Source organism: Natator depressus, chromosome 2 (assembly GCF_965152275.1).
Source record: "Natator depressus isolate rNatDep1 chromosome 2, rNatDep2.hap1, whole genome shotgun sequence".
In the NCBI taxonomy this organism is placed as follows: domain Eukaryota; kingdom Metazoa; phylum Chordata; order Testudines; family Cheloniidae; genus Natator; species Natator depressus.
The window spans coordinates 189,388,817-189,404,138 of record NC_134235.1 but is presented as its reverse complement, the minus strand read 5'-3'; the positions used below and the strand labels follow the sequence as shown (position 1 = coordinate 189,404,138).

At 42.3% G+C, this 15,322-nt stretch overlaps 1 protein-coding gene across 1 annotated transcript in view; it reads right to left on the bottom strand.

Moving 5' to 3' along the window:
• Window positions 1-2,796: 2,796 nt before the first annotated feature.
• The window catches only part of TOPAZ1 (testis and ovary specific TOPAZ 1), a 100,958-nt gene continuing 88,432 nt past the window's right edge, over window positions 2,797-15,322 (bottom strand). The window contains exons 18-20 of the mRNA XM_074945605.1: window positions 13,719-13,922; window positions 10,653-10,836; window positions 2,797-3,058 (exon numbers count right to left, since the gene is read on the bottom strand). Coding sequence (XP_074801706.1) covers window positions 2,839-3,058; window positions 10,653-10,836; window positions 13,719-13,922 — 608 coding nt within the window. The 3' untranslated portion in view covers window positions 2,797-2,838. The remainder of the gene's footprint in view (window positions 3,059-10,652; window positions 10,837-13,718; window positions 13,923-15,322) is intronic.

The following is a 15,322-nucleotide window of genomic DNA, read 5'->3' as shown; positions in this document are numbered from 1 at the left end:
CTATTTGTACATTGGTATGACAGCTATCTGACCAGATATCCATTTGCTGCTGTAATGGAGAAGGCATTATTGGCCTTAGTTCTTAATCTTGGTACATTTTCCTTCGGTATTAGTGCAGTGACAGCCATAGGCGCTGACTCCGTGGGTGCTCCGGGGCTGGAGCACCCACAGGGAAAAATTGGTGGGTGCTCTGCACCCACCGGCAGCTCCCCACCCCACCCCATCTCACCTCTGCCTCCTCCCCTGAGCACGCCGCTGCGTCCTGCTTCTCCCCCCTCCCTCCCAGCGCTTGTGCCACAAAACATCCATTTCGTGCAGCAAGCCTGGGAGGGAGGGGGGGGGAACTTGGAGCACTTGGGGGAGGAGGCAGGGCTGGGTTGGGGATTTGGGGAGGGAACCAATAGAGGCAGGGAGGGGCAGAGTTGGGGCACGAGCACCCACCGGCACCGACAAAAGTTGGCGCCTGTGGTGACATGCACAGCATCAGAGGATTCTGATTCCCAGAGAGTTCAGGCAATAGGGTGCTAGAAACCGAAGTGTTACAAGGCTTGTGTTTGTCCCTATGAAAGTTTTGCTGGGGTCCTTTCTTTGTGATCGCAGGAGGCATCCCAAACAAGGCTGACTCTTTGTAACTGCAACACTGTGTAGCGCATTGGGCCCACAGGAGGGTGGCCAGGTTAGCAAGTTGATCACAGCTAAGCTCCAGGGCTGAGGCGGTCTGCATTCAGTAGTTCGGCAGGAGAGATGGGGGAAGGGGCAGTACACACGAGGGTGAGAGGATTCAGGAGTGAGCTGAATCCTTGGAGTAGGCTGAGAGAGAGAGGTTATATAGTGAAGCTCTGTAACCCCACTTTGAACCCACTTCAATGCCTGGTACATGAGAGCTGGGGAATAAGGGAAGATAATACTGCAGAGAGGCATTAAATTAATAAAACTGCAGCCTGCTACTTAAATCCATCCCTGTGTCTCTCTTCGTGAATCTGTATGTCCTGATCACTAATTTATGGTAAGCTTCCACACCACGTCTCTTTATTCTAGCTGAGAAATTTCAAGTCTGGCCCCTCCTACTTAATAAAAAACTAACCTTTTTAAAGAGAAAAATGTGTAGTCAGAGATGTAACAGATATTCAGAGAAAGGGAAAGTGGGGGCATGTCCTGTGTCCCACCTACTAAACATTTATGACTACATACAGGCCAAAGTTCATAAATCTTCTTACTGAAGGAGACTGGTTGGGAGTTAAAAGTGATCATTCAGCTCTATTAAGAGAAGAGTATTTGGAATAAGGCACCTCTAAGCCAGTTATTGGTTCAAAAGTAATCGGGGTGAAAAAGGCATTCATCTGGAAAGTCTTACCAATAATGTGCCCAACGGATATTCCCTTGCATTTTAAACATAGGGGACTAGCTTCAGCAACAACCTATGAAGGGGAGGAATGGGAAGTTAAGCTTTTTTTCTGCTTCTGAAATTTTATGACCATTCAACATTATTTTACTCACACTATCTTCAGCCTTTACTCAGCATCTCCCAGGCCTTTCTGAATATTTGCCTAGAGATACAGGTAGGACAGGATCTATTTCATTTTTTATGTAGGAAATAAACTAAACCTTTAGTTAGAGCAGATTATCTAAAATTACTTATGCAGATGAACTAGATTACATTTTAGTTTTATAAATTTGTGAATATAATGTTGAAACAATTAAAAATTAACAGGAGGGTAAAATATATGCTGTAGGTCCATGAAAGCATAGAGGCCTCGCACACTGAAAACATCAGAACTGCAAATAATCCCTGCATGCCCATATCATTTAAAATATAGGTACCAGGCTAGGTATGGGGGAAAACAAATAGGATGTAAGGGAGAGAAGATGACTCACCACATAGTTACATAAGATTCTCCAAAATCATAAAGGAGTTCTGAATAAAAGACTTTTGGTTTAAATGCTTGGGGATTTGTGTTCCATGTAATTTAAGCAGAACTTTTCTCATAGGAATTTCTCCAATGGTGTGCATGTCTAGCTATGTTTTAATGGACTGGATCAAACAGAGCGGTCTAATCTCTTAAATTCAGAAGATTGATAGGCAGCTAAGAAAAATGGCAGTTTGCATCTTAGAAAAAATGACAAGGCAGATAAGAAAGGGAGGTGTCATTTCTATTGGATGTCTGGCATTGCTTAGGTAAGCGCCAAGATGCGAGTTCTGTTCTACACTATTTTGTTCATTATATTGTTACTTCAGCTTCCCAACTCACTTCCACTTCAGATGGAAGTCTGTATCCTGTCTGACAAGTAGACTGTGAGCTCTCTGTGACAGAGACTGTTCTATTGTTTGTACAATGCTTGTAGGGTTCCTAGTCACTAGCATAATTCAAATAAATAGTGATTGGTGGTTTAAAAATACTCAAAATAGAAAAAATATGGCTACTTCAAAAAGTAACCTAGTAACCTGAAGAACTAAAACAAATGAAAATCTATTATGATTCTCATTTCTCAGTTGGAAAAAGGAAATAGTTAACTGGCAGCTGTGGAGGATATTCAACCATATTCAGAGTATTTCTGATGTCAGTCACTGGAGGCTAAAGTGACTCTAGTGAGGTAATCTATGCAATGATACCTGCCTCAAGAAAAAAGTTATTCTGGTCCTATGTTATCTCTGAAAATCTACAAACATTCCAAAAACAGGTTAAGATTTGAAACCTTATCTAATCAAGTGTTGACTCTTACAGTTAATCAATAACAGTCTGAACACAGTGGGAACTATCTATTGATTTATTATTTTCAACAATGATTACTCCAACTATTCAAAAAAAGAAAAAAGAAAAAAAAAGAAGTCTTTACCAACTAATGACTACTGAAAAGCCAGACCTTTCCAGCCCATTTCATATTCTCTTTCAGCCATTTTAGAGCAGAATTATGTTCCAAACTGTAAACCTGTTCCATATTAATATTCATTGTCATGTGCTTAAGAAAAAGCTTTGGATTAGATATACGAGCAGCTTGAATCAGTCTCTCAACTGCTGCTCGATAGTCATCTTTACTCCGCACTTTTTGTTCTTCGGATCTGCAAAAGAGTTTTCACAAGTACAAAAATCATGGAACACAAACACTAAGATATGTCATTCATACATGGTTTTCATTTATTGGCATCAAAATTACTAAAACAGTAAAAAAAATCCTTGCGTTCATATTTCCTAATGCAAATATTGTAAACTGCTAGACACTGATAGCTGATTATTCTAAAGTTTATGAACTAAGATAGCACCTATCAGAAAAAGTAAAACGTAACACATTTTAAAATACCGGTGCTTTCAGGAGTTTAACATCTCAGTGACAAATGAGTCGCAAGCTTCCACAATAGCACACTCCATCAGGAGTTACTAGACTCTGGAGTGGGAGAATTAGAAACGAGCGGTAGAACATCTTAGGCACTGACCTGGCAAGAACTTGGCCATACCTTTGGCTATATTCACGGTACATAAAGTTAAAGGATGTGCTTAAGACCTTTCAGGATAGGGGAAACCTACAAGAAAAGTTACGGTAGTACAGACTTAAATCTGGCTATCTAGTTTGGGTTGTAAAGTTTTACACCACCAACTATAGTTTTTTAAAAAATGACTTGCTATGTCCCATGTCAGTAGCAGATTTTGTTCTACTTCTCAATAAATGGAGTTTCTGCTTAGGGGGCACGAACAAGCTGGAAACTGGATTGCTCCTTTTCCTTCTGCCTCAGGTAGCGCCACCTATGAGCAGATAAAAGACTGGCACTTTTCTGTCCTCAGCTAACAACCTGACATCACTAACCAAGGACTGATCAAGAGTTGAACTATTTATCCAAGACAAACTACAAATACATATTAATAATTTAAGAATTTTAATAGAAAATCATAGTTCTAGAAAAGTGTTTAAGACTTCAACTCAATCCCAGAGGCAATAAACTTCTTAAGACACCCTGGGTAAAGAAGGATGTATCCTGGAAATAATCTGGTTGATGATTAATGGATAAAGATTGCCGGGGGAGGGCAGGAGGAAGAGCTCAGAAAAAAGTTATTCATTTTCTTGTAACTGTTGTTCTTCGAGATGTGTTGCATATGTCCATTGCATTAGATGTGGGCATGTCCCATGCAATGGTGCTGGAGAGTTTTCTCTAGCAATACCTGTAGGTGTAGCCACACCTGCGCCCTGATATTCCTAATACTCTGAGCCACATTATAAAGGTCAGAGCCACCCTTGCCCATCCTTCAGTTCCTTCACACTGGACTTTTAGATGATAGACTCTGATATATTGGGGAAGGAAGATGGATCATGCAATGGCTATGTGTAACACATCTCAAAGACCAACAATTACCCAAGCACCTGACAATGGGGGGGGGGAGGGGCTAGGAGTCTTATGGGAAGAGAGATTGCTGAACTGCTTTCCTTAGATTCACATCTTCCCTTGATGTGATAGTCATTGCATAACGTCTAGCAAAGGTGTCGACTGAAGACTATGTTGCTGTTCTGCAGATGTCCCTGTTGTGGACATTTCCCACAAATGCCCTAGAGGCTAAACATGCTCTGGCTGAATGTTCAGAGAGCTTTTCCACAAGCATGACGCCCTTAATCTTGTAGCACGACAATAAAGCTGATGATCCACCTGGACAGCTATTGTGCTGTTACAGGATGCCCTCATTCATTCCACATGGGAGAAAAGCTGGGAACAGACCCCAAAAAGCTTTGTTCTTTCCCGATAAAAAGCTAGTGCTTGGCCAACATCCAAAGTGTGGAGCTTTTGTTCATCTTTCTGAGCATGTGGCTTTGGAATGAAGACAGGTAACTACAGAGGTTAATTGAGGTGGAAATCAGATACTACTTTGGAGAGAAACTTAGGGTTTGGCCTAAGCTTTACACTGTCTTCATAAAAAACAGCATACAGAGGATCCATCACCAGAGCATGAAGTTCCCTTACTCTTTCTGCTGAGATGATGGCTATTAAGAAGGCCACATTAGCTGAAAGGGGTAACTGTGAGCAGGTTTGAATGGTTTAAAAGGGGGACCCCATTAAGACTGATAACATTAAGTTCAACTCTCACTGTGGATAGGATCCCTGATAGGTGGAAACAATCCTTCTAGGCCTTTTAAGGGACCTGATGGTCATAGGGTTAGAGAATACAGTCCTACTTGTAACATAAGGGTATGCAGCCAGGTGCATTTTGCTAGAGCTGATTGCCAAACCTGACTCTTGAGGGTAACAAATAGCCTAAATTTATTTTATCAGAGGGGTAGCCGTGTTGGTTCTGTAAAAGTGGCAAAGAGTCCTGTGGCATCTTATAGACTAACAGACGTATTGGAGCATAAGCTTTCGTGGGTGAATACCCGCTTCTTTAGATGCATGTAGTGGAGATTTCCAGAGGCAGGTATAAATATGCAAGCAAGAATCAGGCTAGGGATAACGAGGTTAGTTCAATCAGGGAGGATGAGGCCCTTTTCTAGCAGTTGAGGTGTGAACACCAAGGGAGGAGAAACTGCTTTTGTAGTTGGCTAGCCATTCACAGTCTTTGTTTAATCCTGAGCTGATAGTGTCAAATTTGCAAATGAACTGAAACTCAGCAGTTTCTCTTTGAAGTCTGGTCCTGAAGTTTTTTTTGCTGCGGATTGCTACCTTTAAATCTGCTATTGTATGTCCAGGGAGATTGAAGTGTTCTCCTACAGGTTTTTGTACATTGCCATTCCTAATATCTGATTTGTGTTCATTTATCCTTTTACGTAGGGACTGTCCAGTTTGGCCGATGTACATAGCAGAGGGGCATTGCTGGCACATGATGGCGTATATTACATTGGTGGATGTGCAGGTGAATGAACCGGTGATGGTGTGGCTGATCTGGTTAGGTCTGCTATGTACATGTAGGTGTGATGCTTTGAGAGTCAGGGAATTTTGCATACAGAAGTTCCAGACCCTGACTGCCTCCTCTTTGATCTAGCACCCCCAACTTGCTAATGCTGAACATTGCTTTCGTGTTGTTAAATACTTGGATAGTTCTGCCCTGTATTGAGGTAGAAACTGGCGGCAGGCTCTAGTGCCTGTAATTCTAATAAGTTTATGTGCAGCCTGACCTCTTGGATGGACCACAAGGCTTGAGCCTGCAGGTCCCCCATGTATACTCTCTACTCCATGGCTGAAGTGTCCCTTACCAAAGACATAGAGGGAAGAGAAGGGGGGAAAGGGACTCCCCTGAAAATGCTGTCTTGGTTCAACCACCAATCTAGGGATAATAGTTAAAGCCTTGCAAGGATTCAAAATTTATATCCACATCTGATCCGCAAACATAGTCCGTGGATATCCGCAGATCGGCAGGGCTCAAATAATAGTACTTTGTCTGGGATGCATACTTGTGTGTTCAGATGATGTAATTGAGGGCGGTATGCTGACTTGAGCTATGTCTGTAACCATCTAAAATGCAGCCTGGTAGGGGGATCACATAAGTACACACCACCATATGCCTCAGAAGCCTGAGTCAATTCCTCACCAAGGTTCAGGGATGGTCCTTGAAGGAGGCACAATGATCTCGCAAAGCTAGAAGCCTCAGAAGAGACACAAAGCTCTGGCTAGGGTTGAGTCTAGAACTGCCCTGATAAATTTTATTCTCTGGAGGATCAAGTTCTCTTTGTCCATGCCTAAGCATAAAAACAGGTAGAACGTTTGATGGACACTTCTTTTTATGTGCTGATGAGAGTGACCCCACCCCTTCCAGTCCAGGTACTGATATACTCGTACATCTTGATGGCAGAAACAGGCTGCTACTACCACCATGCATTTGGTGAAAACATTCAGCGTGGCTAACAGGCCAAACGAGAATTGCAAACCGGAGGTGGTGTTCTTCTATGAACTTCAGAAATTTCCTGGGGCCAGGGTGGATTGCTACATGGAAATAAGCATCCCTCAAAGCTGAGGGCAGCATACCAATCTCCCAGATCTAGTGAAGGGATAATAGTTGCGAGGGAAACCATATGGAAGTAGCAGGAGTACAACCCCCTTCCCCAGTACTGAGTAGGCGTCTCAAAGAATGTAGAGTCTGCACTTTCTTGCTTTAGTAAATTCATGAGATGGATCCCTGAAGGGGGACAGGGAAGGTGTGAGAGAGACAAGAACTGCAGAGTATATCCTGATTCCGCCATGCTTATCACCTACTTATCTGAAGTGATGAACTACAACGCACTTAGGAAATGTGACAACCTGTTCCTGAAGGATGGGTGATTCTCTGGTATGCTGTCCTTGATGAAGGATTCTAACACTGCTTTCAGGCATGTGGATGCCTCCATTGCTGCTTGTGATTCTGCCTGTACTGATCTGCCTGTCTAGGCATTGTAATACTGCTGCCTCGGTAGAAATGGAGAACAAAACTTTGTTCTTTTCAGGGCTGGTGTGTACAGACTCAGTGATTTCAGCACTGCCTTTGAATCTTTTAGCATACGTAGAGCTTCATCAGTCTTTGAGGAAAATAAGGCACAACCCTCAAAGGGGAGATCTTCAATAGTTTGTTGTACTTTTTCAGGAATCCCTGATCACTGCAGTCACAATGAGCAGCACATGGTTACTACTGCCATTGCCATGACTCTTGCAGCTGAATCTGCAGCATCCAAGGAAGCCTGCAGTGCAGACCTTCCAGCCAGATGAACTTCCACAAGGAGAGACTGGAACTCACTCTGGGAGTTCTCTAGCATTTTGTTAAGGAATTTGGCCAATTTATCCCAATTGGAATAATTATAATGGGCCAAAAGGGCTTGACTATTCACTATGCATAGTTGTAACCCTGCAGCTGAATAAATCTTTCTGCCAATAAAGGTCCAATATTTTTTGTGTTTTTGTCTTTGGGATTTGCTTTTGCTCTACCTGAGTGGTGTCTTTCATTTAATACCACCACTGCCAGGGAGCCCAACACGGGGTACTGATAAATCAGTTTATATCTTTATGAAGGAACTTGGTTTTTGCACTCCACGCACTTTTCCGTCAGTGTGAGGGATGACAGAGTTTGGCATAAGGCTTTCATGGGCTACATAATTACCTCATTTATAGGGAGAGCAACCTTCCCTGATGTAGCTGGGTGCAAAATGTCTGAGTCTGTGGGGATTTTCCTCCACAACCTTTATTGGTATCCCTAGAGACATAGCCATCCTTTTTAGGAGCTCCTGGGAGGATTTAAAATAATCTGGTACCGTAAAAAATTACTTCAGTTTTAGGGCCTCCGACAGTGAAAAGGACAAGGTGTACAGAAGAGGCAAGTTAGAATCCTCCTGAAGCTGGTTTTGCACTTTTGATGCTAGAGGCCTGTCTGAAGCAGGCAACAGGCAGGGCTGATCCTTGGTGTCCTGCAGAAGATTGATATAAACATCAAGCAGTCTATCGGTACCACATGCAGAAATGTTCTCCCTCAGGGATGTATGCTTCCATAGTGTGGTGGTTGCTCAGCACCAACTTTGGACGGTCTTTTGGTACCAGGTGAGGAGACCTCTCTTCTTGAGAGCCTATTTCTGTAGTGCAATGGAGAAAATGATCTAGATGCCAGAGGCATCCCTCACGGTACCCAGTAGGGCCAATGATGGAGTTGGTATGGTAACGGAGGCTAGCTGCATCTAAACCAGGCACTCCATTCTCTCGATCTGCTCTTGTCAGGATGACGCCTATGTTGTTACTATGACGGGGCGATGTTCCCTGAAGAAAGTCCTGGATTCCCTGAAGTGGGAGATGTAGAAACCCTCTTCAGACTCTGAGGAATACTCTGAAGGCCAGGGTGGAGCAGTACTGGGTATTTTCATGGGAGATTGGGACAGTGCTCTATGAGGGATCTGCAGTACCAGAAGCAACATCAGGGCTTCCTAGCCATCAGAGCAGAGCAGTTACTGTTGGTCTCAGAGCCAGCATCGAGATTGCTTGAAGTCATTGATGCTGTAGCAGATCCCAATAATGTGGATTCCCATGTGCAACAGGCTTGGCAAGGCACTGTCTTAATCAATTGACTAATCAATGAGAGCAATTCCAAGAGGCTCAGCAGATCCTTCCCAGCTGCATATGTCTCTGTGATAGTCCGTGACAAAATGGGCCTTTGCCCAGTTGTGAGCAGAAGTGAGGGTTCCAGTGTCTTCAATGAGGAAGGAGCTGGCCTTGACGGACCCAGCACAGGAAGTGGAGTCAACGGCTCTGGTCTGGTCAAGCTGCTACTAGGATTCAGCACTGGGAAGCAGTAGGCCAAAGGGCGTACTCCATCTTTGGTATCAGAGTGGCTTGCCTCTATAGTTAAGAAGTCAAAACACTGAGGACTTAGAGGATATGGAAGTTGTCTGCTTCTCTAGCTTCAGAAGCTAAGGGTGCTCTAAGTGGTTGTGCCCTTTGAGGTCTGTCCGAACAAAGGGAATCTCCCTTTGTCTCTTCCCCCAGATAAGACATGGGGAGCACTCCCAGATGGGGAGGAACTCCCTCTAGTTGACTGAGATGGTACAGATGGCAGACGAAGAGCAGCCTCCATGAGGATGTACCAGAGGTGCTGTTCCCTCTGCTTTAGTTCTTGTCTTGAAGCCCCAGCAAACTGTACACCTGTCCCCGATGTGACCCTCACCCAAGCACTTCAGGCAGTGAGAGTGAGGGTTGCTCATGGGCATCAGTTGTAACACTTGGAGCAGGGTTAGAAGCCAGGGGACCTTGGCATAGGGTTCCCTTGGTACTGTGTGGAGCCTGGCATCCATGCACTATGGACAATCAGGGAAAGGAAAAAGGTCCGAGGACCCCAAAACAAGTTTCACTAACAATATAAACTAACTAAAAATGGCACGTTTGATGAAGGAACGAACAGACAGCATGCTCCGACCACCAATCATGGACTGTAAGAGGGAACTGAAGGATGGGTGGGGTGGCTTCGCCCTTTATACCCTTAGCTTGGCGCATGAGGAACACCAGGATATGGAGATGGACACCTCTGTGGGTACAACTAGGGAAAACTCTCAGACACCAGCACACAAAATGCCCACATACCTACTATAATGGACATATGCAATTACTTGAAGAACAAATAAAGATTACTGGTCTTGGGAACAAAGTGAGGGTCTAAGTTAGCAAGAGTGGCAGTGGAGTCAGAGACAGAGGGGACAACTTTAGTTTTAACTAAAGAAGCAGAAGAATTGAGGAGAGGATATCATCTGTTTACAAGGGCTCTCCAAAGCTGTAACTAATGAAATATTCCAGACAGAGAAGGCCAAGGACAGAGGGTTGGGATATTCCGTAACAGAACAGACAAGGTGTTTCTTTGAAGAGTGTTACTATGTTTTCTGATTCAACCATACATTTCTATATGCTTAAGTATAGCACAATGTTTTATACAATAACATCACAGAATCCTATTCTTTTTGAGAATACGGTGCATTGTTACTGTGCTGGACAATTTGGGAGGGTATCTAGTCTCCCTATTTGAATCTGAAATAATTTTTCTTTAAAGTTCTTCATGTACATATTTACTGCCCTCTGTAACCAGGGAAAAAAATGTTAATTTTTTTAAAAAAGGAATTTTCTTTTCTAAGCACAACAGCGAATTAAAATTAAATGCATGAGCAAACTTTTTCTCTTCCAGATATTATATCATCATACACTGAGAATGAGACATAAGAAAAGTACTAAAAATTGACCAACTAACCTTTTCAGTACTATCTGAAGTGTCTGACTGGTGGCACCCGGACTCTGAATATTACTAGCATTTGAAACTAGGAATATTTCAATGGCCAGCAACATCTCAATCTCAGACATGTGAGAAGGAATCAGTAAAAGTTTGCGGTATAAATTTCCCTCTAGTGGTGGGTAGCAACCCAATGATAAAGCACCTGACAGTGGAAGCATAAATGCAAAAGTTAGGTTAACATTGAACTATTAGCTATTTTGAATGTGTGTGTGTGTAGCTTGAGATGCGGGGAAAAGCAAAAAAAACCCCTCACAACCCTAAGTATCTGAACAGACTTTTTGTTTACAATGATGGTCATTGAGATCTTTACTTTTCCAAAGCACTAAACTTTGAAGAAAGTAATTTCATACAGGAGTTTAATTCATTTTCTTCCCCAACACTAATTTTTAATGCAAAATCCTGACCCCCAACTGCACCTGCTATGCTTACCTATAAATAAATTGTGCCTGTGGAATTAATCTGCTTTCCCCCAAAATACCATGGATTCAGCATTTGTCACAGAATTCGCCACATACACAGCATTTTGTTTTGTTTCCCTGCTTTATGGGGATCAACTTGCAGTTGCCTCTTGCTTACTTGCTTCCCCACAAAGAGGATTTAATTGGATTACAGTGCACATTCCCTTCACTTTTTTGTGGAGCCAGGCAAATGGAAGATCAGATATTCGTGGGGAAATAATGTGCAAGGCAGAATTTTGTGGAAATTCATGTGTTTTGTGCAGATGGGCTACAGTGCTGCCACTAGGGGCCACTGGACCCAGCACAGCCCCGTTCAAACATAGAAGACACTGCAGGGAGGGGGAGAGAGTAGAGAGTTCCTAGCAGGTTTAGTTCCCCTTATGCCCTGAGGGAAGGAGAGAGCAGTGCGCAGGAAATGCCACACAAACTGGAGACTGAGCATCAGGCTGTTTTTCCCTCTGGATCCCTGGGCTCTGGGGTGCAGGTCTCTGGGCTGCTGGGGAATAGCTGGACTACGTTAGGGAGAGGTGCAGGTGTTTTTGTGTATGTCTGCATTGTTACAGACATATCTGCTGACAGGTACTTTGAAATAAATTACCAAAATAACTGAAACTGGCATGATTATGTAGTGTTAGTTTGACAAATAAAATTTGAATTTTGAAATGTTCTCTGCAGAATTTTTAATTTTTTGGCACAGAATTCCCCCAGCAGTAATCAGAGAGCTAGAGACTAGACTGCAGCTAGCGAGTGGGGAGAGGCAGAAGTGCGGCATGCTAAGCTGGGCTGCTTGAAGAACAGCACAGCAGCTAAGGACTGGAGTGACAAGCTGCTGAAACCAGTTACAAGTTTCCTGCTACCATGGGGGAAGGAGGTTCTGAGACTAAGAACATAAGAACGGCCGTACTGGGTAGGACCATAGGTCCATTTAGCCCAGTATCCTGTCTTCCGACAGTGGCCAATGTCTGGTGCCCCAGAGGGAATGAACAGAACAGGTAATCAAGTGTTCCATCCCCTGTCGCCCATTCCAAGCTTCTGGCAAACAGAGGCTAGGGACACCATCCCTGCTAATAGCCATTGATGGACCTAGCCTCCATGAATTTATCTAGTTCTTTTTTGAACCCTGTTATAGTCTTGGCCTTCACAACAAACTCTGGCAAAGCGTTCCACAGGTTAACTGTGCGTTGTGACGAGACAGTAATGTGGCAGCAAAGAAGAGTGGAGTGTGCTGCCTGAGGGCATAATAAAAACCCTCATCTGCTGAACAATCCCCATAGAAAATCAACAAAATTTTACACCAATGAGTATTTTCAGCTGAGCCATAACTGTGTGTCAGAAGCTGGGAACGAAGGATATTTCACAAAGACATATAAATTAATAGTGCAGGGCAATTTAGGAGTTTGTTGCCAGTTACAATTTGGTCCCATTGTGCCATGGAGTACAAGGGGCTCTCGTCCACAACATTTACCAACTGATATTTAATTGTAATTTTAAAATAAAGGTGTATTATATGTTAGAGCACAAAATAAGAAAATGGGATGTTACAATCGCCTTGTCATATATTGTTTTGAGTGTCACATTAATGAAAATTATAGGGGATCAAAGTTAAAGTTGTGTGCTGAAGCATAACTTTCATGGGTGATTGAAATGAAGAGGGAATATGTGGAATAAGTAAAATGGATGCATTCTTTAAATGTTCATTTTCAGAGCTTCAGATTTGTGATATTTTGTACTGAAAAAGAATTATTTTATGAAAATATATTTTCAGGGTGTTCGGTAGATTCCACTGATTCACAGTGTCAATCTTAACTGTTTTCATTGAAGTTTTTCTTTACAATAAAATAATGCTCAACAATGAAGCAGACAGGATTATTTTCTTCTCTCCACCAAAGATGAGGCTGATAGTTCCATGATATACTCTGTCAGACTGATGCCTTTTAACTCTGTATAGACTGAACTGTATGAATTTCTGATTTTACATATGAACATTCTGTACTATGGAAAAACGTAAACACCTTTACTCTATTTAATTTTCTGAAGTCTCAGGGTTAACTCCTGGCTCCTCTTCTACACCACTCCAACTTTATGAAGTAAGCAGGAAGCTATTCTATCTGACTGGTTAGTAATTCCCCAGGTAAAGGGGAATTCCCAGCTGAATATGTGCTCCACGCCACATCCTCTGGCCTTGGCATAGGTTTGTGGCTAGAGTACTGCTGTGCTCTGGTGATCCCCAAGCGTCAGCATGACCCCTAAGGGCTGTTGTAGCCTGTAACACTTAGAGCTGCCATGAGGCTTCTTTAAGTTTCACTCTGTGACTGTCCTGTACCTCAGAGCCACCTTTGGGGACCTATACCCAGCCCAACACCAGGCATAGAAAAGTTGTCTATGGGGTCTGGCACTCAGTTTAGTGCGCTAAATGTCCAGTGTTACTTTTCTAATTGATTTACCACAAAAATGTATTTGATTTCTAGTAGTAGTCTTACCCATTATTTCCGAAAATATTAAGTTCTTATGAGCACAACTTATTCAAGGATCATAAGCAGTGAATAAGATTTCAAGGGAAACTTACTTTTGTAATAGGTCCTGGCTTTAAGCCACAAACAGCTCCTTCCCAATGCTGCAATTAATCCTCTAATTAAAGTAAAATCAATGGGGATATTCTTTGACAGCATAAAGTCTGTTACAGAAGAAGATATACCAAGGCTCTTGCTCTCAATACAGGCATCTAGAAGTTTGTTAAAAAGAAGGCTGTACTGGGAGACATCTAGAGCGTCTGAAATGAAAAAAATGTTAATTCCTGAAATTAGTCAAAAGCAATCCTAATTGCCGGATATGTTCCCAGTACTTTCTATAAACATACCAAAAGTTCAATCTCTTCAACCTTAAATCAGAGCAGGTGGTTTCAGAAACAAAATGGTGCAAATCAGAGTTAAATGCTTTATGATAATGATGCACTTTCCTCCCTGTTGGAAGGTCTCTTTGTGCAGATCCCAATGACACACATTTTGTTTACATCGGTTTAAAAAAGTGTTAATAGATCAAGTGATAATTAGTTTCAATTTAAAATAATTTAATGCTGAAAGCAAAAAAATAAAATAACATAAAAAAGCTTTTAAGATGACACTGAATTCTGATGGAGTATTGAAAACTGATTCCTAAATACCATGTTATGTTAACATGCATTGAAGCAACACATTTTCACACTGAGCAATAATGCTCTCATTACCAACACCAACTGTCTTTTCAGGGATATAAAATAATATTAAGGTCTGTAGAAAGGGTGTTTGAATCCTGTTAAGCAGTACAGGATCCCTAGATCAATTTTATCCTTCAGCAGAGACTTGAAGTACTGGGGGCTCTCCATGGGGTTCAAGAAAGGGAGAAGCAACTGGCAGAAGGCTTTGAGCATCAACGGTAATAGAGGAAGAACTCCCCTCCAGTTCCTATGCCTTCCTGGCTTCAAATGAAGAAACCCCTGCTGTGCTTCTTGAACAGCATTAGGACCCGGTGGAAAGACTAGGGAAGGAATTATTCATCCAAAGGACTCTTCTCCTCCCCATTTCAGCCCAATATGCCTTGTTGGGCTCTTCAGCTTCCCAACCAGGGTGCATAAATATTAATGTTTAGACCCCCACCCCTATCGGATTTTTTTGATAAAATGCTTTTTGAGGAAAAAACCTCTCTAAAGATAGTTTTAATTAAGATACATTATAGCTCAAAGATATCTCATCATGGAATAGGGATTACAAATTCTAATTCTATGGTATGAAACAATATATTTGTGTAATGTTTAAGAAAAGTTTTGTAAATGAGTTCCAATAGTTCACAGATTAGGGACCCAATCTTACGGAGTTCCAGGGGCTTCTGTTTAGATTATCTTTCTATCTACCCAATGGGACTCAGTGCTCACTCTAGAAGATACCATCAGACATGCTTAGTTTTGCAGTTCTCAAACTGTGGATTTGTCTCTCCAGAGATAACATGCTTGTTAACAGCAAACATGTTGAAAGAATGAAAGAAAGAAAGAAACAAACAAAGAAAGAAAGAAAGAACGAACGAACCTCAACCTTATTGTCCCTTTACAAATGTGTGTACCCAGAGTCAATCCCTTACCTCTCCCTAAAAGTGCAAAATGTCAAAAAGTTCAATGAATAGAAGATTGTTGGGGGCAGA